This window comes from Penicillium soppii (assembly GCF_028829465.1).
Source record: "Penicillium soppii strain IBT 18220 chromosome Unknown utg000004l, whole genome shotgun sequence".
Lineage (NCBI taxonomy): Eukaryota > Fungi > Ascomycota > Eurotiomycetes > Eurotiales > Aspergillaceae > Penicillium > Penicillium soppii.
Window position 1 is genome coordinate 3,705,015 of NW_026643234.1, and position 23,216 is coordinate 3,728,230.

Here is a 23,216-nt window from a genome sequence, read left to right on the forward strand (position 1 = left end):
ACTTACACTATTCCATACATACAAACTTGTTTCGTGTTCGAATTCAAATCCCTTACTAGATACCTGGAATCCCCACAGGAGTAGTCTTTCTATATTGGACATACTCTTCGCCGAAGAAAGATATTAAGTAAGCTTCCTCGCCTGTCAACACATATTAGCAAGGGACGCCATCGGGAAACGCAGACAACTCACGCTTGATTCTGCTCGAGAAGAACCGCCACAGCACCAGTGCATACCCAACAAAGCATACCACATTTCCCAGAACCAGCTGGGTTCCAAGTCCCCACCAGAAGAAGCCAAAGTAACTCGGGTGCCGCAAGTAGCCATAAAGACCACTTTTGACCAAGACGTGGCCCTCCTGGTGCTGACTCTGAACATGGTGATTGAAGTTACTAGCAGCAGTCGCCATAGCAATGGTCCGAACGATCTGCCCAACGACCAACAGCACAAAGCCGACAACAAGCAGCAGTGACACCTCGCTGCCAAATACTGGTTCGGTCACAGTAACCAGTTGACCGAACGATGTCTGCCCGGGGAAGAAATAATGCGACACAATGCACTCGACGATCGCAGATCCATGCGCAACATTATACGCCCACCCATTTGACGAGAGCAGGAATGCAGAAACCGTTGCATACCGCGTGTTATACTGTGCCGTCACGTAAAATTCCAGAAAATGGAACAGGCTCAATGAGGCGACAAAGAACGGCACGCGCCAGAAGGGTGTCGGGTATACGGTGCTCAGGAGTAATGCTAGACTAAATGTCAGGCCAAGTGAAGTTCCAAGGAGCATTGCGCGCAGTGAAATCCCTGCCAATGACATCTTGCCGTCTGGGTAGTTGGAGGCGTGGAGCGAGGGTAGGCTAAACTCAGCGTCGGAGGAGTCCATGTCGTCGGTGTCTTGAATGCCTTCGGGGCTGTCGCTGCGGTCACGAGCTTCGGGCAAAGGTGGGGATGTGTTGAATGAGGCGCGCTTGCCTCCGTTTTGTTGGTTGGCTGGGGCTAAGATAGAGTCGGTGTCTCCGTATCCTTCGTTGAAGACTGAGGTGCTTTTTGCGGTAGACATTTTTGTTCGGTCTGGACTCCGTTTAGGTGTGCGAGAGTAGGAACATTTCGAGGGAATTAGGGTTTGAATTTCTGGGCGAGTGAGTGTTTTTCTTTGTTTTGAGAACAATACAAGACCGATGCCATTCAAATGTTTATCTCCGGTGAGTGCCTCCGGGGCCCGACTTGCCGATGACACATCCCCCCACATCTATGGCCCTTCCCAAATCGGGAGTGTAAGGGTGCGCACTGGCTGCTGTTTCTCTTCTTTTTCCAATTTCTGAACTGGGGTTCTGGAAATTATTCGACTATGTCTCAACCTACAGAGAGAAAAAATGCTCCGCGGGGAGCTCTATCGCGCCTTCACCCCGGACTTAATTGCAGCTCGAACACGCTGCAGATGGGCTTGTGTTCGGTTTAACAAAGCTGATGAGGCATCTCGGCGGCAACTTGTGGAGATGTGGAAAGAGTGAGTCGTCTCCGACCGAAAGTTTTACGACCTCCCTAAAGCTATTAATAGATACATACATACATCCGCATGTATATTTGCATGCATCTACTAACACATCGCTATAGTATCACCGAAGACAAGACCCCACTGCCATCAAAGCTGGATGATCCAGTTGCCGATGAAGCTCTCCTCGAACGGGAACCCTGGGTAGAAGGGCCCGTGAAGGTAGATTACGGGTTCAATGTCAAGCTTGGAGAAGGTGTTTTCATCAACTCCAATTGTGTTTTCATTGATACGTGTCCCATCACTGTTGGTGCTCGGACCTTATTTGGACCTGGTGTCAACATCTACTCCGGGACTCATCCACTTGATCCTGCCTTGCGAAACGGGACCGAGGGACCCGAGACTGGGAAACCGGTTGTTATTGGGGAGGATTGTTGGCTTGCTGGCAATGTTATTGTTCTTCCTGGTATCACTATTGGTAAAGGGTGTACCATTGGAGCTGGAAGTGTGGTTACAAAGGTAAGAATCTGCATTTCTCGACGACAGAGCTTATTATGAAAGTTTCTTATCTACATTACAACATGTCCACCTAGGCACTTTGTTGTATGCTAACATATGACTCCATAGGATGTGCCCGCTTTCCACCTTGTTGCCGGAAATCCAGCCAAGATCATTCGTCGCATTGAAACTACTATGACGGAGTGAATATATTTCATTCAATTGAGTGAATTTTACTCCAAGGTGACATCCGTTTACAAGAGAAATGAAAGGATTGATGAAATTCCATGTTACATATATGCCATGCAGGCCCGGTCCATTCGACGATATAGATAAAGATGCTTTCAATATGAATAGAAGAAACATCAGAGCTATATGAAGTTAACATGCCAAGGGGTTAAGTCAATGCAGTTGCATATGGGGTTGTGCAATCTATACAGTGAAGTCAACTTTACATACTGTAACCTTGGAGAGCATAACCTGCATATAATATGGATTAGTGTATAATAAATCAAGATCCAGCCAATTATTACGGTGATTCTTTTTGTTTCCCTCTCTGCAATTACAATCAAAATCACCAAAAAACCAAACACAATTCAGAAACGCGTGAAGTTTGCCCGAGCTTTGTTAGTGTCGATCGTTTGTCCTTCTCTCCACAGCAAAACGTCACTGGTCTTTTGGCGCGTCGAAAAAAGCTGTCGACCGCTTTATCTCTTGACCTTCACCTTCTCTTCAATCCTACTTCTCCTTTCTTTCTCCTCAACCTACTCCTACCTTATTATTTTTTCATTTCACGCGTGACTTTGACTTATCCTTTCTAAGCTCGCGAAAAATGCCATGGCTGCACCCCCGCCAGATAGCTCTTACACCCCACCAGACACGCCCGTAAACGAAGCACCTTTCGATAACGACTCTATGGAGGATCTCGATCCTCAGGCGACCCGCAAGCGCCCGCGTCTTGACAGCGGAAGTGGCGTGAGCCCGACCCTGTCAATGGATGGAACCTCCCGTACGGCCTCCGTTGCACCTGCCTCGGACATGGACGAGGCTTCAGACTTCGAGCGTCCTGCTAGCAAAGTCACACTCAACATGAAATCCCCTATTCCCTCAAACTCTGCTCCCTCGGAGCCCAACATTCCAGAGAACGACCGGGAGGTCCAGGCAGACACCGATATGGCCCCCAACGTTATTTGTCTCTCATCCTCCCCTTCCACGCCCCGAAGTCCTCAAATCGAAGTCGCCGAACCCGAAGATATCGATCAAGAATCTTCAACCAGTACCTGGAGACCACTGGACAAAGTATTGCAGGACCAGAACGAGCCCGAGGTGATCGAGATTGAAGACACTATTCACTTCGCCGACACCTTCCCCAAACTTGACGATGAGTTGCGACACCGCGAGAACCTCAAAGCTATCAGTGACATGATCGAAACTGGTAAGAAGAACATCACCCAATGGGAAGGTAGTATTCGTCGAATACTAACCCACATCACAGGTCACCAACGTGAAAGCGTGGTACTTGCCACAGTGCAGCGCTGGATGAATACATGTGTGAAAAAGCTTGATCGACTTACACTTGAGGAGTTTACCTCGGACCTAGAATTTTGGGAAAACCTGCCCTTGATCGTGGAACGTCTACTACGCAGACAGATCGACCTGCATTTAGATGGTGTGGAAGACCTCTGGTCGTTCTTGGAAGACTTCTTTCTTAACTATTCTCGCATTGTCCTTCACCTTGTCCGATTGGATAGTGCGGTTCTCAGCCGATTTACCGGAGACGCCAATATCGATCCCCCACTTAGCACCTCCCGACGCTATCTTCAGACCTTCTCTTGGGTATTCAACAGCCCCAATACCCCCTTTTATGTTGCGCTACATAGCCGGTATCGTGCTCAGACTCTTGGTTTCATTGCTCGCCTTAAGGATCAGGTCACATCGCTTCCATTTGATGCGCCTGGCGCTCTTATGCAGTATGCTTCCCATGTGCTCGCCTTAGTTCCCAAATGTCCACAGGTTTTTACAATCTTGCCCTTCGTCGTGTCAAATTCTGTTGTTTTCTACGAGTGTGACCAGGGACTTTCCAGTTCCCCGGCCGATTCGGCCAGTCTGCAATCTTTCTACGAGACTGCCCGAGCTTTCGACAAAGTGTATCAGACATTTGTGACGAAGAAATCACAACTGGTGACCAGTGACATGAATCTCAATGTGCTGAGCTCCCTTTCTCGCGCCTACAGTCTTCTTTGCAGCGCGGATCCCGACTTCATGCTCCAGCTCGCCAAAGAGTTGGCAATGAAGCTCCCCGAAGACACAGATCCAGAGCAAACCAGAATGTGCGTTGTCTGGACCTGGAAGTTCGATGCCTTGAAAAGGCAGGCAATGGAGGGTCGGATGGAACTTCGTGTAAACGGCGTGGAAACAATGCAATCCGATCTCGTCAGCTTCTGGAGCAACCATGTCTCCCATCATAACAATGCCCCGTTCGTGCAGCACATGGTCCAATTCCTGCGCGAAAACAAGATCCTCGAATATCTAATGAGTGTCGACTCCCATCCCCAATTAATAGGTCGCAGCAGCAACATCTTTGGGTTCTTGATCGTGACCGGCACCTACGACGACTACATCACAGATGTCATATGGAAAGCTATTACGGATAGTCAAGATGATCGGACCGTCTCGGAGATCGTGGCTATGCTTGCACGCACCTTGCCAATGCACACATCCAGGTCGAAAGCTTTGCTGTATGTGTGCTCAAAGTTGCTCGAGTTCCCGCTGGAACGGTATGATGCTCAGATCATCGATCTATGTGAACAACTGGTGCCTCGCATGCAAGAAATGTACTATGATCGAGATTATGGTGTCATGACAAATGGCGATCATGTGGATGCCATTCCACTGAAGCTCTGTGTACGACTAATCCGCGAGAGCGCTGGAGCCGAGGACCTCCCAGTCGAAAAGAAAGAGATCATGCAAGAATTCGGCAGCCGACAGCTGGTCCAGTTCATCAAAGCTGGATTGAGCCCAAGCGACAAAGCAGAGACCTATGAGCGTTGTATCCAAGACATCGCCGAGATGAACGCGTGCACTGCGGGTAGCATTCAAGTGCTGAATGCCCTGGTGTCTCGCGATGATACTGAGCTCTGGAAACTTGCGCATGACCTTGACCTGACACGCTTGGTGATCACGGAACTTCACCATCTCGTTGATCAAGGTCATGAATCGTCTAAGGACCTTTCTTTGCAGCATGGGTTTGCGTCACGAGTGGAACTCTTGCGCCGCCTCATCCAATTCGCACCGGACACCATCACGCCGGAGCTTGGTAACATAGTGTGGAAACAGATCCTGATGTCTGACAAGCTGGCCCACGAAGAACGCCAAATCATTTGGAAAATGGCGGAAGCCACGCTTCATACCGCGAAGCTCAATCCATTCATTGAGCGTTGCATCCATGAGTATCTACCGGAAGTGCTTCCAAAGTACTACTCGCGTGAGGTGCTTTGCTTTGCTCAGCAAACAGTGTTCTATGATATTCGCATCAAAGCACCTCCTATTGTCGGCGAAGATGAGGTAATTTCTGTTCCTGGGATGGATCGTATTTGGAACTTCATCTTGACTGCCCCCCCGCATACAATCGAGACCGACGCTATCAAGTTTGCCATCGACCTCTACTTGGACCACGCGATCATCAGCAGAGCCCCCGATCGGCTATTGATGCTACCCATGTTGCTCTTGTTGGTCGTTGTGTGGACCAGTTAAAATCCGCAGCAGGGGCGCTAAAGCCAGCTGCCAATGGGACGTCCAATGGTGATAACCCCATGGAAGTTGATAGCCGCAATGGGGAAGTCGGAACCGAGGAGCTCGTCTTCAGTCGATCTCTTCTATTTCTCCGGCAGTTGCTGCATGGATTGCGAACTCGACCGCGTTACAACTCACCTCAAAGCGCAAGCAATTCTCCGCCCAGCTTTGCTGAGCGTCCACTGAAAGGTGACACTGTTACCTTCCATTATCAGTGTTTCGGAGGGGGACCTTCACCACCAAAGATAGCCTCGATGACCGTCGGCGGTCTATCGACGGCTGCCGAGCTTAACGATATGCTCATTCAGTTGAGTCGGTTCTCTAAGTTCAGCCTTATTCATGGAGGGCAGAAGCTTGAGTTACTCCAAAGGCCGGATACTTTGGTCAAGGAACTTAAGCTAGACTCGGGCCTGCTCATGATTCGAAAGGCTGCCGATGCCCAAGAGATTACTTCGGCTGGGTTGAGTCGATCTATGACCGCTGTCGATAAGGAAGTGTTGAAGCATTTCGACGAGCTGTATGATCTGCTTAATCTGAAGGATGCCTTGGCTCAACAAGTATGTTTTTATTTTCCCAGCTCCATTTCCACTGAATACTGACAAATGTTTTTGCAGATAATCGACTTCCTCATTGTTTTCCCGCCGCAGGGGCAGGCTCTGGAACTTGTCAAATCCAATGATAACTCAGAGGTGCACATGTTCCCGTTGAACACACCATTTAAGGCTTTGTATTCATTGCACACGCTTTCAATCTGTCTTCACGGTGTGGCACTGGCTGTAGATGTGAGTTTATATGCTATCTGCTCAATGAGTTCATGCTAACTACCGCCGTAGATGACTGCCAAACAGAACTTTGTCTCTCATAGTATTCAGGTCCTGGTTGCGTTTTTGACGTCCGATGAACTGTTCGACTCGCTTAGTGGCAACTCAATAACCACAATGCTTGCGTCAAGAGCTGTTGAATGTCTTCTGTTGGCTATCTCCGGTATGTCGAGTACTCACCTCTCGGTCAGTGAATTGCAGCTAACTATGTCTAGTGCACCGTCGAACTGATGGCAACTCAGTTCTCATCTTCGATCCAATGTCTTTGGTCTCACGTATTCTCAGTCTCCTCGAAATAGGCCGCAATGGCCCTATTGGTCCTCAGACTAGCGCATGCGCCCAAAGTTTGGTTTGCAACTCCTTTGCAGTGTTGGTCGAAGCTTCATTGCGCGATCGAGATTTCTGGAATGCGGCCAAGCAGCATGTGCAATTTGATGAGCTGATCTTGTCATTACTCTTGAATGAGAGTCGAACGCCAATTCGAAAGGAAATAATGGAGCGCCTCAAGATCATGAGTGGTCCTTTAAAGCCACTGAACATGCAAATGAAACTTGCTGATGAGGAATCCCCGATCGCTGAAAACCCTATTCGAATTGACATGCTAGCCACAGTCTGGAGTTCGGTTGTACGTGCCATTCCTCAGACGCTTCAACATGTTAGCCAGTCGGAAGAGTTTTTTATTGCCGCTTTGTGGATGTTCCGTTCCGTTGCGGAGAGATCGCCTCGTGATGTTATCTTCAGCGAATATCTGAAAGAATGGACCGGTGTTCTACTTGACCACAAGACTGAAGAGGTATGCAACTCCAAAAATGTAAACCCGAACCATTGCTGATGACTTTTAGTTTGTTGGTCGTGAGACGGCTGACCCTTTGGTCATTGGAATTTCTGCTATGCTCGAGTGGTGCCTTGAGCTCGCTACCAATGCAAATGTCACATTGGATTATCTGTGCGTCTTCTTTTCATGCGAACTCAAAGCAATGTAGACATCTGACCTTTAAACAGGGATATTGCCGAACAGATCTTGAATAAGTATTTGTTCCCGGATTTCTCACCCGAGACAACGGACATCGCAGACCCCCGAACTCCAATGATGCATAGCTACACACGGCAAAAATTGTATAGTGTTGTTACTATGTTGTGCCAGCGGAGTGATGAGACTTATGGTCGAATTCTGGAGCTTCTGGACACCATCATTCCTCGAGGTTTGGAGCCCCATTTGGTTTCATCTTCTGATCAAGCTAACCTGGAACGCGCAGATTCCTCGCATCTAGGGTATGCTTTCGATAGATCAGTGATGATTAGATCCCCGGAAGGCTATGCAGGGCTCAAAAATCTTTCAAACACTTGTTACCTCAATTCTCTCATGACACAACTTTTCATGAATATCGAGTTCCGCGACTTTATTTTAAATCTTCGCATCGCCGATCCAGTGTCACAAAAGCTCCTCTTTGAAACGCAGAAACTTTTCATCTGGATGCAAGAGACTTGGAGAAAGGCTATTGAGCCACAGGATTTCGTGGAAAGCATTCGGACATATGACAACGAGCAAATCGATGTCACAGTCCAGATGGACGTTGATGAGTTTTACAACCTCCTATTTGATCGCTGGGAGGCTCAAGTCTTGGACACAGAAAAGAAGAAGTTATTCCGATCTTTCTATGGCGGCCAGTTGGTTCAGCAGATCAAGTCCATGGAATGCCCTCATATCTCGGAGAGAGAAGAGCCCTTCTCCGCTATCCAGTGCGAGATCAAGGGCAAAGCAACCCTTGAGGAGAGCCTGCGGGCCTATGTGGCTGGCGAGACGATGCAGGGCAGTAAGTTCATCCTGATTTCCACGGCGGTGAAAAAAGTCGTCTCTAACAAGTGCAGATAACAAGTACTCCTGTACCTCGTGCGGCCGACATGTGGATGCCGTGAAGCGGTGAGTGATGACCTGATGAAGGTGCAACTTGATTGCCTTTTACTGATTTTAGTTTAGCGCGTGTCTAAAAGAAGTGCCAGACAACCTCATCTTTCACCTGAAACGGTTCGATTTCGACATGCTCACCATGTTAAGAAGCAAGATCAACGATGAATTCCAATTCCCGCGCCACATCGACATGGCACCCTACACCGTTGAGCATCTTGCTGATCCAGACCAGCCCATCGAACCAGATATGTTTGAACTGGTCGGTGTTCTTGTACACACTGGTACAGCTGAGTCTGGCCACTACTACTCATACACCCTTGAGCGACCCTCGCCTGCTGGTGAAGCTTCATGGGTCGAGTTCAATGACTCGGAAGTCTCCAGGTTTGACCCAGCTTCCATTTCAGATCACTGTTTTGGTGGGTTTGATCCTGCACAATATGGGAATGGAACCGCCAAGGTCAAAGTGTGGAGCGCGTACATGTTGTTTTACCAGCGTGTGTCCACCATTGAGAAGTCCAAATCCGCGTACAAGCCATCAAAGCCGGACATACCTGTGCATGTCCCTGTGCCAGGCTCTATCCAGAATCATATTTCCATGGACAACGAACTGCTCATTCGGACTTACTGTCTTCTGGACCCTCAATACGCATTTTTTGTCGAGAAATTGCTTCAGCGGTGGGTTGAAATGGCCCCGGGCGACAACAAAGATAGGGCCGAAACATTAGTCTTGAACGTGGGAATGGACACGATCGAGCAATTAGTATCACGCACCAAAGAGCTCCAGGGCCATCAGGAAATCTTCCACGACCTTGTTGACATGATTCAGCGAAGCCCCGGCGCAGCCCAGTCAGCCCTTCGGTGGGTCTTTGACCGGCAAACGTCAATGCGCAACATCATGATGAGGACAACTGTTCCAGAGGTCAGGGCAAAACACATCTCGCTCATCAACCATGCCTTGAGACATCTCCATTCCCTGTCAAACGATCCGAATACCGACGACGACGACCGGTACTCATGGCGTATTGAATTCGAGACAGCAATTTCAAACATTGTGCCCTTGCTGGCAAACCTGTGGCCCAACGTACAATGTGCTCCACGAGTCTGGGAGGACTACTTTGGATTCTTCTGCAAGATTTGCACATACGGTCCATTGGCCATTCAAGTCCTGCTTGAGCAAGGTATCTTTCTATACTGTCTGCACATCCTGTGGATCGATAACGAAGACAAGAAAGGCTTGCAAATCCAATATCCCACCTACGTGCGGCTCATGGACAAGGGCCGTCGTTTCTCATACCTGAACTTGATGTCATTGTGCCTGATAATTTTCAAGCACATTGATCTTTCCCTCAAGCCATCCCCCATCGGCGAGAAGCGACGGTTCTTGGCCGAGACTGGCAAATTCTCTCCCAGGGAGTGTGAACTGGATATGATTCAACCTCTGGAAGAGGATGGATCTTTGTCTATCTTGATGAAAATCTTCAAGCACTGGTCTGTTTCCAGAGTACAGGCCGCTCGAGGGATTCTCGCAGTACTTTTGGACGGAGAGCCCGAGGCAGGCCTCCTAAACGCAATTCACAAGTCGTTGGAAAATGGCTTGAGAATTGATCCAGCTATTGAGTGTGTCGCCTTTCTGGAGGCAGCTGTGACGTTCTGTCAGCATTGTCCAGATGAAAGCAGAGTGAACGATATCATCACCTTCATTGCAAATGGAGTTGAGACCATTGATAGCAGTGGAGGCCAAGAACACATGGACTTCTTCACCAAAATTTGCGACATCACAAACGAGAGATTGGGAATGGACTCCCGTGCTTTCACCAAGCTTAGTTTTGATCATCTCCCCGCATATGCTCCGACGCTACTCATTGACAGAGTAGATACCGTTCGACAGAACATGAAGAGCATTCTGAACGAGCTGTTCAATGGTGAAGACAAGGATGAGACAACTGAACTCGCATACATGCAGCAGGATGGCGAAGGGTATGAGCAGGGTGAAGATGGTGATTCCATGTACAACATCATGCGTGAGGAGCGCTCTTCCCTTGGCCGTCGCCTCCAGAAGGCCTGCGTTGAGCGGGTCACGGCAGCGGTGAAAGACCAAATTCGACCCATTGATGCCAGACAGCTGGACTGTATTATGTCCGTCATCAACTACTGCCTGCACACATTTTATGGTGACAGCGAGGAAGATGAAAAAGAAGTCAGGAAGACAAAAGGTGAGTTCGAATGACACCCTGAAAGTCGGTTTCCATTTCAAGAACTGACAAGTCTTAACCTTCTAGAGCTTCTCATCACTCTCGAAACAATGTCCCTTCAAGAGACCGCCGATGACGTCGCTTCCGGTATGCTGCTACTCATACCCCACTTAATTTTTGAATACGCTGCTGATACATATTCACAGACTCTGACGTAGCCTCTGTTGAAGAATGGGAGATGTCTGATTCCGAGACAGGGGTTCGCGGATCTCCTTGAGAGGAAAATAATGTTCCTGCAATCTGCTTTTCAGTCTTTTCGGTCTTTCGTTCTTCTTGTGCATTTTTTGCAATGTCAAGAATTCAGCGAGCGCGATATGTGCCTGCGCTACCAAGCGAATTCTCATACGTCACGGATTTTACGAATTTCGCTGTTAAATTTTCTTTTCTACGAGTTTAACCCGGCACTTTTTTTTTTTTTTTTTTTTTTTGCTCATGATGAATGAATGAGCTGGAGTAAGGCTGATTTACCAGTGGCTCGGTCGAGTCGTGCATTGTCAATAATTACTTGGAGATAGAAATGCAAGTGTTTCTGATCTCGCGATTTCATCAAGCTCTAGTTGTAATTGGATCATAATGAGATATATCGTGAAAAATTCGTTCATATCAAAACATTTCAAAAGATATACGTTATTTAATTTTGGAGTATTTGGGAGTATTTCTAAGATTGGTCCACTTAACCCTCCTCTTCTCCGCCAACTGGGGCTTCACCGTCATTGTCCGACTCGCCCTCAACAGCGGCGAGTACATCCTGCTGAACGTTTCGAGCTTTGCCACCAGCCTTAGGGCTGCCGAAACGAGCTCTGCCACCATTTTTAGGGCTGCCAGGATCATGAGGCGCAGTCGCAGCCGCAAGGTTGGCAGCTGGGATACCACCAGAGGTGACATAGAGGAAGTATGCAACAGGGAAATGATCAATATGGTTGAAGAAAGAACCAAAGCTGCAGCCAAAGTCAGTATTATTATTGCAACCTAAATGAGGCACAACTTACGTAGCACTTTCTTCCTCCTCGCGGAAAATCCTATCATAGATCTCCCGCTGCTTGAATTCATTCATCTCTGCCTCCCAGCGTCCAAAGTTGAGAGGTTGACGGTCCAAACTTGACGCCTTCTTGTTGTAGGCCTCAAAGATAGGTCGCTCAAGTAGCAATCCCAAGCCCGGTGCCTTGGGAATGGCAATGCGACTGGGTCCATAGGTTTCAGGAATCCGATCTGGGTGGCATCCCGCGCGGACGATCATCGTGGCCATAGCCACCATCTTGCGGATCTGGTGCATCATGAAACTCTGACCATGGACTTTCAGGCTGAGCCACTCTGTGCCGTCGATGATGATCGGTGTTGTGTTCACTTTGAAGGACTTGATGTGGCGCTTGGCAGATGGGTCGTTATATGCCTTTTGGATGGTGTAGTTGTGGAAGTTGACGGTGCCTTCGTATTTGGAAAGACATTCTTGAAGGCGGGCGATGCGAGAGGCCGGGGCGCGGTAGGCGCGGCGAGCTTTCAGATATGCTGCTTTGACGGCTTTGATTGCATCGACGATGGCCTTTTGGCGGGGCTCCATGATGAAGGGCTTGGGCTCTCCCGATTCATCAGTTGGTTGTTCGCTCTGCTGTTCGGCGGGGATCTCGGTTGGTGGCTTGATATCCTCTGCGGCTTGTGTTGGCTGAAGAACATCACGGGATGTGTCTTCTTCCCATAGGGACTTTTGAACGACCTTGCGGATGTCTTCGGGTAGGGCGTCGAGAATTGGCTTGATGTATTGCTCATCGACATCAGCCCAGAAGTTTGCGACTTCTTCTTGACGGCCCTTCACGGCATCCAACTCGCCTTTCTCTTCCGCGATTTCGACGATCTTTCGCCCAAGATATGTGCTTGGGTGAGGTGGCAGAAGGCAATGGCTCGGCAACAAATATTCGTAAACCCGGGAATCACACATCTGGTAGCAACTGAAGCTCTTGCTTGTAACTTCATAGCCCCAAACGCGGATTTGAGGACTAAGTTGGTCGTTGATTTTCTGAATGATATCTTCATCTTCGACGATCATTTTCAAGGATACAACATTGCCAGCTGCGTGGACACCCTTGTCTGTGCGGGCGCAACGGACAAATGATGACTTTTTGGGATCTGCCGCGTTCGCTTTAGAAACTGCGCCCACGTTGACAAGAGCGGAGAAGAGGTCGCCTTCGATAGTACGCGCTTTCTCGTTCCTATATCATATCATGTGAGTATAATGGAGCCCATGGAAACGGAAATGGACATACAGCTGCATCCCAGAGTATCCAGTACCCGAATACCCAATCAGAAGCGCGACCTTCTTCTTGGGGCGCCGCTCTTCGCCATCGATCTCCTCCTTAGAGAATTGAGTCGCGTAGATAGGTAGGTCGGCCTCTTCACCATTTTCTATTCTGCGGCGCTTGGCCTCGGCCTTCTCTTCAAGGCGCTGTCGTTTATCTAGTGTTTGACGACTTAATTAGTTAGCTCACAATGCGACGTACGAAATCACCATTGGGTCAACGTACCTCCATTCGGCTCGTCCCATATCGCGGTTCTTACGCCTTCCACTACCTCCGCCTCTTCCTCCTTTGTTGTCGGCCATTTTATCCGTTCGAATATCTCTGATAGAACTGCACGGGGTACAGACGGGTCGCGCCAATAAGATCGGGCCAAGATGCGATGAACAGGGGATCGGTGAGGAAATAAAATTGGGATTGAGTTCCTGGGTGTAATGAAAATCCCGGATAGGGTCCGCGTGCAAACAATCGAGGGACGCATGAACTTGAGATATGAGGAACCTTGTCGTAGTCTCCGCGATTATCTTTTCATACGAACTAGACACTAGGCCCAGAATGGACTAGCGTGTGAACATAGCTAGACTATCCAGATATGGGAACTTTATGCCTCAGGCGTTAATTGATTTGCATGTGACGTTGAAGCTTAGAAGAGCTGCGAAGGCTCGGAGTTGCGACTCATTGTTCAAATCTTGGGCGCTGTTGGTCGCTCAATCGCACTTTCTTTTTCTTTTAAAACTCACGCTCTTTTCATGCTTTGACATCAAAGCATGCTTTTTCTCTGATATTTGAACCCTCTGAAAGCCTTGCGCCTCCGTTGAACCCGTCGTTTTTCCAACCACCGTCTTTTCCTCCGAAGCCTCGCAATCATGGATCTTTCGAAAACGCTCATCCGGACTGTGGCGCGCGCCTTCTACGAGACCCGTCATATCTTGGTAGTCGATGCGCTCTTCTTGCACTCAGTGTACGATGACAATCAATGCACTTGAAAAGTCAACTCGCTAACACGCTACAGCCTTCACGCCGAGGATCTTGCTTTCTTGATGGGCATGCAGCAGAAGGATCTCCGAAAGCTGTGCGCCAGGCTTCGAGAGGATCGTTTGATCGGAGTGTATGACTCCTTTCTAATGGGACTAATAACAAAGCAACAAGGCTGATCTTTTTCTTTCCCGAGTCTAGGAGCACACGCGCTGAAATTCGCGATGGATCCAGTCGCCCTGTCAACCGTGAATACTATTACATTCCCCTTCATCCCGTTGTCGATGCAATCAAGTACAAAGTCTCCAAGTTGACTGCCACGATTAAAGCGCAGTACACCCCGAGCGAAGAGCGCAAGGAGTATATATGTCTCCGGTGTTCATCAGAGTGGACTGAGCTGGATGTGCTGAGCCTGGTTGGAGATGAAGGGTTTGAATGCCAAAACTGTGGCGCCGTTCTGGAACGAACTGAGGATGTCAAGGGAGTCGAAGGAATTGAACGCACAGGCCATGAAAAAAACAGCAAGCTCATGGCACAGCTAGATAACATGCTCAAGCTGTTGAAGCAAATTGACTCCGTTGAGATCCCGCCAAATGACTTTGAGACTGCTTGGGATCACAAGGTTGAAGTCATCCGGAACCAGAACACGCACCCAGTCCGCGCTGCGATTGCTGTTCCGCCCAAGGCCCAGGATACCACACGACCCAATGCCAAGACAGATGCTGCCGCATTGGAGATCTCTCTTACTTCGAGTGAAGAGAAGAGTGCTGCCGAGCAGGCCGAAGAGGCCGCTCGGAAAGCGGCAGTCGAAAAGCAGAATGCTCTTCCCGTTTGGCATACGCATTCTACGGTCGATGCAAACAATGCTGCCAATGCTCAAATCAAGAACGAAGCTGGTCAGCTGGTGAAACCAGAGCTCGCGGATGAGGACCAGAAGCCCAGTGTGGATGCCCTGGACGACAAAGTCGCCGCTTACTATGCGGAGATGGAGCGGGAAAAGGCACTTCAAGCCGAACAAGATGCGAGCAGCGCAGAAGAAGATTCCGATGAAGAAGAATTCGAGGATGTCGACGGTGTCTCTGGTCAGAGTGGGCCTGCTACACCGGCCACACTTGGCGGCCCCACGAGTGCCCCTGTCGCCTCCTCTAGCGTTGGTATCAAGCGTGAGCTTGATTCAGCTTCTAGTGGACCTCAATCCTCTGTTGGCACGCCGTCTTCTCTTGCTGATGATGGTCCTTCGGCAAAGAAAATCAAGGTCGATCAGGATATCAAGCCTGATCCTGACGTCAAAACTGAGCCTCAGGTCAAGACCGAGCCCGATGACCAAAAAGAAGCCGAGGAATCTGACGAGGATGATGAGGAATTCGAAGATGTCTAATGCAATATTGAAAAAAAAGGGGTTAAGATTGGCGCTGGCGCCGATAATAACGATGGTAGTGAGTATGGCTTCATCTTTGACGCATCTCTCGCTACTTGTTTAGCTACATACAGAGCTAGTTTACAGTTAAACAAAATCAACCACAATTTACTACTGTATTCATATATTGCCATATTTTCATGTTGCGCCATATGATGTAGGAAGTTACCCTTGATCGGTATCATGGGTTCATCTCTACAGTCCTTTCTTCATCCTTGAACCGTATGGCTTCATTTTAGATATAGAAGAGCAGCCAGCCCCTTGGATCGAAACCTATGCAAAGCACATATGTAGGTAGGTGAATGCGCTGGCATATGACCTCGTGTACATAGCGTCGTCGCATTTTGAACTTCTCTCCCTTCGAGCGTCCCAAAGTTGCTTTGGGGTAGTGTTCGTTTGTTCCTCTGCCTACAGCTTAATTTCTCTCTCTGTCCTTTCCCCTATCTATTTCTCATCCTCTTGTCTATATCTTCTTCCTCTTCTCCTCCCCTAATGCTCTCACCTCTCGTTTTCCTTCTTTCATCCCCAAGAAAATCTGATCGTCAAACTCGGCCATGCCAAACGTTCTCGTCCTTAGCGGCGGATAGTATCGGCGGAGGGGATTATTAAAAGGGTTAAAGTAGATTAAGCTTCGTAGATAATACACTTAAATAATAAATTCTTAATGAGATACAGTGATAGCTAATTAAGGGTAAGGAGTCGAAGGATTTCGTCTTTTTAATCTTATTATAGAAAGGCTATATTTACTGTTTTTCATTTAGAAGATATAAAATATTAATATATAAATATATTAATATAGTATTATAATAATAAATATGCTTTTATATAAAAACTTTATAATCTTTACTTTCTTCCTATTCTCTACCTATAAATACCTAATCATTATTTAAATATTTCTAGATTATTCATATATTATAATACTACGCTTTACCTAAGCTATTTAGACTTAAGGAATAAAGATACTCAAGAATCTTTTTATAATATTTATATATAAACTTCAGTATATTATCTAAACCTTAAGTGTTTTCTGCGTACTGGAACACCGACATCAAAATTCGCCAATGTCGCCTTGGATCTAATCTCGTATGCAGATAGACTTCGGAGCTCATTCAGTTGGTCTCCAGATGGGCGAATACGTTTGTGACAGAGCTTCAAGCCGACAGATTCCATTTTTTTCTACTAGTGCGTCAAACTGCGACAGTACCACACTGGCAGGCATATGTTCCTGGACGGCCGATTCTGGCCTGCTGGTCACCGTCACGTGGTGATTTAGGGTTATGTCGGGATGGCGAGTGAGGCCACAAGTGGCGCAGGCAGTGAGCGTGTACAACGGTTCCTGGGAACTGTTGGCTGACAGTGCTCAAAATTTGCTCCAAAGGTGGGGGCCAATTGGGTCTGTAACACCCCAATGCCATTTAATTCTCCTTCTTAGACACTGCTGACCCCATCGTCCTGGCGACAAGCGGAAGAGGCCAGGCAAACTGGCCAGTCGGATCCTCGTGTACCTCACCAGCCGTGAGCATGTCGATAACCACCACGGCAATGTATCCACCAATGGCTGTGAAAACATGCCACCTATATAAATCGTCAGCATGTGTAGTCTCGTAGGCAAGGAAATGATGTCATATTGACTTACCATCCGTGGAGTTCAAATAGGAAAGCCAAGGGAAGGCCGATGGAATGTCGGATGGAGATCAAATGTCTACAGGTGAATTCATCGACGAGCCAGATTATGTATCCAAAAAGGAAGCAGACTGGAATTTGGCCATTAGTATGGATCCGTGGAGAATCGTTTCGGCAGTGTAAAAAGCTCAAGTGTGTCGGCAATGGTGATTGGTAAGAGAGGCACCTACAAATTCCAAAATGAGTCACGCTCTTAACATTCCTCCGAATCACGGCATCTGGAATTTGTCGCGGGATGACTCTCATTGTACAGATCACAATCAGAAGAACACCCGATCCAAAGGTCACCGCATGGAGAAGGAACTCATCCAGGGCCATATGAGCAACCATGACGACGGTGAACTCGATGAAGAGGATGATGCCCATGAGTCGGGTGTACTGCTCGCTCTTCTGGAAAGTGAGGAGACGGTACACGAGCGGCGTAGTGAGGAGGTGCATTGATAGTTCATCCGCTGGAAAGATAATTCGAGAAAGGATGTCAATTTAGCGCCAGGCCCATATGGGGACATGCAGAACGTACACATTTGCGTGTGATATTTCAGGGTCATGTGGTACCCGGCGGAGCAAACACCCACGCCCATCAAACCGAAGAAGGGAAGTGAACGACCCACTGTCGCTTGGCCATTTTTGATGATCCTCAACAGACCGTGAATCCCAAGAACGACTAGGCAGGCGAGATGGATTAGTTAATTTGAAGGCAAGGTGTTTTTGGCATACCCGGTGGATTCCGAACGCACTGTATACAAGGCTGCTGAGGGTGTTGATGAACTCCGCGACGTATCTGGTGATTACATAGTCCTTAAAGAGCCAATCACATTTAAGATTAGCATTTTCAGGAGAGAATCAGCAGGAAATTCCGAGACTGTGCTGGTATACCTCTTCACAGAAGCTGGGACAGGTAAGTTACGGACAAGCACTAGGATCTGCGGCTGATCAAAACATACTTCAAATAGGATGTCTGGGGGCCCCAGAAGGGGGTTTTGGTGGCCAGATCCATCAGGAATGCCGTGCAGGTGGAATTATATTTGTTGGGAGCTAAAACCAAGGTGGACGAAAGAAAGAAGAAAACAAAATGACAGGAACAACGACAGAGAATGAGCTGGATGGGTGGGGCGGGGGTTGTTTTGAATCGATCAATCCCCTTGAACCAAGTCAGCTTAGGTGGGCCCCCACAGGAACCCGGTCTTGGCATGGATTCGGGACTTTCGAGAGTTTTCTACATATGCCCTTCGGCCCCACCGCTTCCCGTTGTGGGTGCCACGCATCAGTCACATTTTAGTAAATGCAGTGAACTCTCGCTTATGGCACGCCAAGAGATAAAGTATCGGGCTATAGTGTTGAGCACTCAATCTTACTGGCCAATCATAGATGTATGCAACTCTGAGGTGTATTACTATAAGAACTGCACATTATATTACCCCATGGGCCGCTTGAAGTACCAATTAATACTACCAAGTTGCAGCCCCCGAAAATGCGTCACAAAGCTGCATTCTTTGGTTTAATGATTGTGGGGAGCATTTGGCTCCTCCTCCCATCGTTCTTGACTCCTGTCACCCTGTTGTTTGAAGATGCTTCGGCGGATCTCATCCCTGCGAGTGAACTCGCCGTCGTTAATGGCAGCAGTAGGCCGCTAATGATCCCCAAAATTCTCCACCAAACCTACAAGAATGAGACAATTCCAGATTCGTGGAAAGGTGCACAGCAAAGCTGTATCGATTTGCACCCAGACTATGAATATATCGTAGGTACCTCGTCTCTCTGCTCCGAATGCAATTGATGCGTGTCGCAGTTGTGGACTGACCGGACCGCCCATGAGTTCATCTCCACCCACTATCCCTGGTTTCTCGACACTTTCGAACATTATCCATATCCAATCCAACGCGCAGATACCATCAGATACTTTATCCTCTCGCATCTAGGCGGGATCTACATTGACATGGACGACGTAGCCCTCCCACACTCTTTTGCTTTACTTCTTGCGATAACCGATGAGAGAAAATTCTCGACTAACCCTCTGGGCCGCGCAATAGGGCTGTAACCGTCGAATGGACCCCCTCCTGACCTTTCCCGCCTGGGTTCGCCGCACCACCCCCACCGGCATCTCCAACGATGCCATGGGCTCCATCCCGCAACATCCATTCTTCCTGGAAGTGATCGAGAGCCTGCAGTCCTACGACCGCTCATGGTTGTTTCCATATATTACTATCATGTCCTCGACCGGGCCACTGTTTTTGTCCATCATATGGAAGAAGTACATGCGTCGGTCTCGACCACTGGACGAGGCGAGTCGAGTGCGGGTCCTGATGCCCGAGGAGTATATGAATCATCCGTGGAGCTTTTTTACCCATCATGTGGGAAACAGTTGGCACCTAGATGACGCGAAGATAATATTCTGGGTATGGGACTTTTCATTTCTCTCTCACCCTGTCCGACCCAGACTGCGAACTCAGAGTGATACATAACATCAGACTGACGGTGATCTCGACGCTAGATGGGAGCTCACTGGCCAATTGTCACCGTATGCGGCCTTCTTGTTATATGCCTGGTGGGAGTGTGTCTGTGGATGTTATATTGTCGACTCGTTCTGCTTGTCTCAGGGCGTCGGTATCAGTCTACACTGCTATCGACAGTTGCACTGTCATCTTGGCACTCTCGTCGTCGATTTGCCATGGTTCGGGTGGTAAAGCGCTGGTTCAAGTCTCCGAGCTATATGGAGGACGAGGAATACCCGCTTTACCGCTCTTCCACTGAGAGGGATGATTGAGAAAATGGGGGAGTTCTACCGAGAGAATGTTCATCAGGCTTCCCTATATTTACAATGTTGCACTGTTATGATTGCTGGAGAGACAAATCTTCAGAATTAATAGGAAGCTATCGGTGCGCCGTATGGCTGATAACGCCGCGGACCGTAATGCTGCCGATCCTCCGAACCACGTGTCAGATTAGCCAGTCGATAATCCGACGAATGAAATTCGCCATTGCCTTCAACTCCCCCTTCCTCGCTTGTTCGAAGATTATAGAGATGTCTCAGCTTGGCCAGCTCATACATGAGCACCACCCGACAAACAATCACGGAGCCCATGAAGCGGGTAATCACCGCGACGCTATCTCGGACGGATATGAACAACATGCTGGAGAAGACGAGAGTGCCTAACATGACATGGGCCGCGGTAAGGAGGGAGAGGACCCATGAAAGGAGTATGTAGAGCGGGGTTTCTTCTTTGAGCTCAAGTTGCGGCGGAGGTTGATTCAAGGTGTAGCCGACGGAAAAGGTCATGAGCTGATCGCGGAAGGACGACAACGAGAAGAACGGGATTCGATATTGCTCGATGGAGGTGCGGCCAGGCCAGTGTACACGAAGACGGAGCGTCCAGGCGGCGACCACGTGGCCAATGGGGCTGAAGAAACACCACAGGAGGATGAGGTACCCGTAGTTGGGGGCAAATGAAAGCGCAACATTCTGACCGAGTTGGTAGCCTAGCGTGCCGACGTTGGTGATGGCAGCGAATACGAGTGCATACTCGAGAACTGTGATGAGAAGTTCAATGTGAAAGGTGAAGAATATGGGAGCGAGACGGCCAGGGCGGTCTTTCAAGACCGCTTGGGGAGCTCGATAATCGAAGGCTCGGAGGGCAACCACGGCAGGCGACCCGAAGGCCAGACACAGAGCGAAGAACGGACGGTTCCCAATCACGGCCAACACAGAGGTCTCATCGACGTCGGATCCTAGGGTAGCTAGAATCATGGGAGCCAGGCCTAGGAGCACGTTGGCGCTTGCCATGTTGCTCTTCATGTATTCAGGGCAAGCGCCCATTATACAGTTTACCAGCGGCGCGGTGAGCGCCGCGGTGCTGCCGGATCCAATCCAGCGGGAGGTTTCGTACCAGTAGGTGCGGTTTTTCTGTGCCGTGAGGTAGAAGTGATACTCCGAGGAGCAATTTTCCTGAATGATGCGATCAAAGATGAAGTCGAATTCCGGATACCAGTGTTGGAACTGGTCCCGTGCCCCTGATACACGGGTAATTTGAAGGGGAAAAAGGAGAAATAGGCCGAAGATAGATGGCCTAAGGAATCTTCGCATGGTGTTGAATTTTCTTGGAGATTGGGCAATATGAAGGTGCTCGCAAGATAAGTACTCTGTCTGTGTTCCCTCTCGGGTATGAGTCTGAACGTCTTAACAGGAACAGGTTGGCGCTGTCAAGAAAGAAAGAAAGGACGCTCTTGCCTGAGCCCGAAGCGGTGCTTATATTGCGAGGATATGGGAACCAGCTGCACCAGGACCAATCCCCCTGATCACTAACTGCGTATAATTGGTCTAACACATTGTCAGTATTACCTGCACCTCGTTGTCTCTCGATGTAAGCCAATGAGGATGTCACTGACTACAACCCATCTATACATGTCGAAAGCCATCAAGAAACGTATGATACTTTGTACAGACAATTCAGACTCATACTGATGGAACGACACTACTTGCAGTTTGTTTTAGTCGACCTTAGCCGCACCATATACATGTTTCACCGACTGGAAAGTGCTCAAACCACCGCTATTCTACAAATTGGAGTGACCAAACAGAACTGACAGACAGATCGTTCGGCTCCTGCGAAATGCAGAGTGTGCAATATTGAATACCATTAACGTAATCCAGGGCTAAACGGATCACGCAGTGAAGCGGGAAAATGTTAGGCTTGACACCAGATTTCAAAGAAAAAGTATACAAAAATGAGGGAGGATCTTTGGTGACTGCGCCTATACTATCTCACAATATCGTAAATGTTCCAATGTCATGCAGACTATCTCGACAGGGAAGATACCCATTTCATAGCTGCGTTACGAGTCATGTACCGCAACCATGATTGGAGGCCACCAGGTGAGTGGCGTTCGCCCCGTGCCTTTTGGCCCGTTTCGCCAGCATCCTTGATTCGTGCCCTCCCCTAACCAATAACCCTCTAACAATTCTTACGATTCAGCATCTTCGTTCCCACAAGAGGATTGGATAGCTCAAGGCCCGGGGAGCGCGCCTGGCCCCGTGCGGGACCCCCAGTGCGGGACGCCCCGTTGCGTTTGCTTACAGTACCCACCAGATGGTTTTTCAACCAACTTTTCGTGCTGACCGTCCTGGCTCTTGGCTCGCTGGTCATAAGGGGGTAACAAAACATCAAAAACATACCTTGAGGTGAAGCCTTATCCGTATGTTACTGTGTATATTACTACCTTGTATATAAAAAGCCATAGCGCGAAAAGTGGGCTGAACAAACATCTGGTGGGCAGCGTGTGATTATGTGGATATGAGCGTTGTTTCTATACGGACCGTTCGTTGGTTGGAGTGATGGGGCCGAATACGAGGAACTACTGTGAGATAGCGGTCGGTTTTACGTTCTGGGACAGCCATGCAGATATTTTAAAAGTGAATCGTCTGGGATCAGTGTGCAGCATCTGGGATCAATGTGCAGCGTCTGGGATCAGTGTGCAGCGTCTGGGATCAGTGTGCAGCGTCTCATTGGGTAGTGCTCGTGGACAGCCAAGAGATGGGATGCGGGAGAGCGGAGCTTCATCACGTCGTTCGTTGCCTTATCAATCTCACACTCGACTGCGTCGACGTGACGTGTCATGTTTGCTCACTGGTGGAGGGTGGTCAAAGGTGCCCCCGATTGGACATCAGCTTGGATGCCATGACTCTCGAATTGCCAATCACTTTGCGAGGACTCTCACCAGGATGGGAGGGATCAGTGCCTCTTATTACTTGTGAAGTGAAGCAGCCCGAGCGAATCATCTGTGATGCGCCACCGGGCACACGACTAACCCCTGAGCGCTCGAATTTGTTGCCGAGTCACGTATCCCACATGTTACGTGATACGGGAGTAAACAACCGAACTTCGATGGTTATTCCCTGCGCAACTAGGAGGCATTGGACGTTCCGTGCCAATTAGCAATCTCTGGGATTGTTTCATCGATCTCTGGCTCTAGTTTGTGCCTTCTATTGACTTCGAGGCTTTGATGGCGACGCACCTATCTTCCGAACAATCGCATAAAGACATAGTGCCTTCAATTGAGCCAGACCAAAGTCTGGTTTTTTCAGCTTC

At 48.7% G+C, this 23,216-nt stretch overlaps 9 protein-coding genes across 9 annotated transcripts; 5 read left to right on the forward strand and 4 right to left on the reverse strand.

Moving 5' to 3' along the window:
* Positions 1 to 154: 154 nt before the first annotated feature.
* On the reverse strand, positions 155 to 1,066 carry N7529_004819 (protein-S-isoprenylcysteine carboxyl O-methyltransferase; the record flags this gene model as incomplete). The annotated part of the gene is made up of 1 exon (XM_057240346.1): positions 155 to 1,066. The coding sequence occupies one exon, from the start codon at positions 1,064 to 1,066 to the stop codon at positions 155 to 157; it is 912 nt and encodes a 303-aa protein (XP_057099641.1).
* A 313-nt stretch (positions 1,067 to 1,379) lies between these two features.
* Positions 1,380 to 2,203, forward strand: N7529_004820 (sugar O-acetyltransferase; the record flags this gene model as incomplete). The annotated part of the gene is made up of 3 exons (XM_057240347.1): positions 1,380 to 1,513; positions 1,621 to 2,017; positions 2,126 to 2,203. 3 exons carry the CDS (start codon positions 1,380 to 1,382, stop codon positions 2,201 to 2,203), a joined length of 609 nt encoding a protein of 202 aa, XP_057099642.1.
* Positions 2,204 to 2,833: 630 nt separating this feature from the next.
* Positions 2,834 to 5,749, forward strand: N7529_004821 (uncharacterized protein; the record flags this gene model as incomplete). The annotated part of the gene is made up of 1 exon (XM_057240348.1): positions 2,834 to 5,749. The coding sequence occupies one exon, from the start codon at positions 2,834 to 2,836 to the stop codon at positions 5,747 to 5,749; it is 2,916 nt and encodes a 971-aa protein (XP_057099643.1).
* A 59-nt stretch (positions 5,750 to 5,808) lies between these two features.
* Positions 5,809 to 10,987, forward strand: N7529_004822 (uncharacterized protein; the record flags this gene model as incomplete). The annotated part of the gene is made up of 10 exons (XM_057240349.1): positions 5,809 to 6,345; positions 6,403 to 6,570; positions 6,622 to 6,772; positions 6,825 to 7,402; positions 7,452 to 7,555; positions 7,612 to 8,423; positions 8,479 to 8,530; positions 8,588 to 10,731; positions 10,798 to 10,857; positions 10,917 to 10,987. The coding sequence occupies 10 exons, from the start codon at positions 5,809 to 5,811 to the stop codon at positions 10,985 to 10,987; spliced, it is 4,677 nt and encodes a 1,558-aa protein (XP_057099644.1).
* A 456-nt stretch (positions 10,988 to 11,443) lies between these two features.
* N7529_004823 (pseudouridine synthase PUS2) lies at positions 11,444 to 13,363 on the reverse strand (the record flags this gene model as incomplete). The annotated part of the gene is made up of 4 exons (XM_057240350.1): positions 11,444 to 11,708; positions 11,760 to 12,974; positions 13,029 to 13,232; positions 13,287 to 13,363. 4 exons carry the CDS (start codon positions 13,361 to 13,363, stop codon positions 11,444 to 11,446), a joined length of 1,761 nt encoding a protein of 586 aa, XP_057099645.1.
* Positions 13,364 to 13,924: 561 nt separating this feature from the next.
* N7529_004824 (putative transcription factor TFIIE complex alpha subunit) lies at positions 13,925 to 15,411 on the forward strand (the record flags this gene model as incomplete). Its single annotated transcript, XM_057240351.1, has 3 exons — positions 13,925 to 14,019; positions 14,071 to 14,166; positions 14,208 to 15,411. The coding sequence occupies 3 exons, from the start codon at positions 13,925 to 13,927 to the stop codon at positions 15,409 to 15,411; spliced, it is 1,395 nt and encodes a 464-aa protein (XP_057099646.1).
* A 1,454-nt stretch (positions 15,412 to 16,865) lies between these two features.
* Positions 16,866 to 18,130, reverse strand: N7529_004825 (ceramidase; the record flags this gene model as incomplete). The annotated part of the gene is made up of 7 exons (XM_057240352.1): positions 16,866 to 17,025; positions 17,087 to 17,204; positions 17,304 to 17,585; positions 17,654 to 17,797; positions 17,871 to 17,931; positions 18,010 to 18,022; positions 18,078 to 18,130. 7 exons carry the CDS (start codon positions 18,128 to 18,130, stop codon positions 16,866 to 16,868), a joined length of 831 nt encoding a protein of 276 aa, XP_057099647.1.
* A 474-nt stretch (positions 18,131 to 18,604) lies between these two features.
* N7529_004826 (glycosyltransferase family 32 protein) lies at positions 18,605 to 19,897 on the forward strand (the record flags this gene model as incomplete). Its single annotated transcript, XM_057240353.1, has 4 exons — positions 18,605 to 18,874; positions 18,923 to 19,078; positions 19,164 to 19,559; positions 19,625 to 19,897. The coding sequence occupies 4 exons, from the start codon at positions 18,605 to 18,607 to the stop codon at positions 19,895 to 19,897; spliced, it is 1,095 nt and encodes a 364-aa protein (XP_057099648.1).
* Positions 19,898 to 19,993: 96 nt separating this feature from the next.
* N7529_004827 (uncharacterized protein) lies at positions 19,994 to 21,214 on the reverse strand (the record flags this gene model as incomplete). Its single annotated transcript, XM_057240354.1, has 1 exon — positions 19,994 to 21,214. One exon carries the CDS (start codon positions 21,212 to 21,214, stop codon positions 19,994 to 19,996), a length of 1,221 nt encoding a protein of 406 aa, XP_057099649.1.
* Positions 21,215 to 23,216: the final 2,002 nt, after the last annotated feature.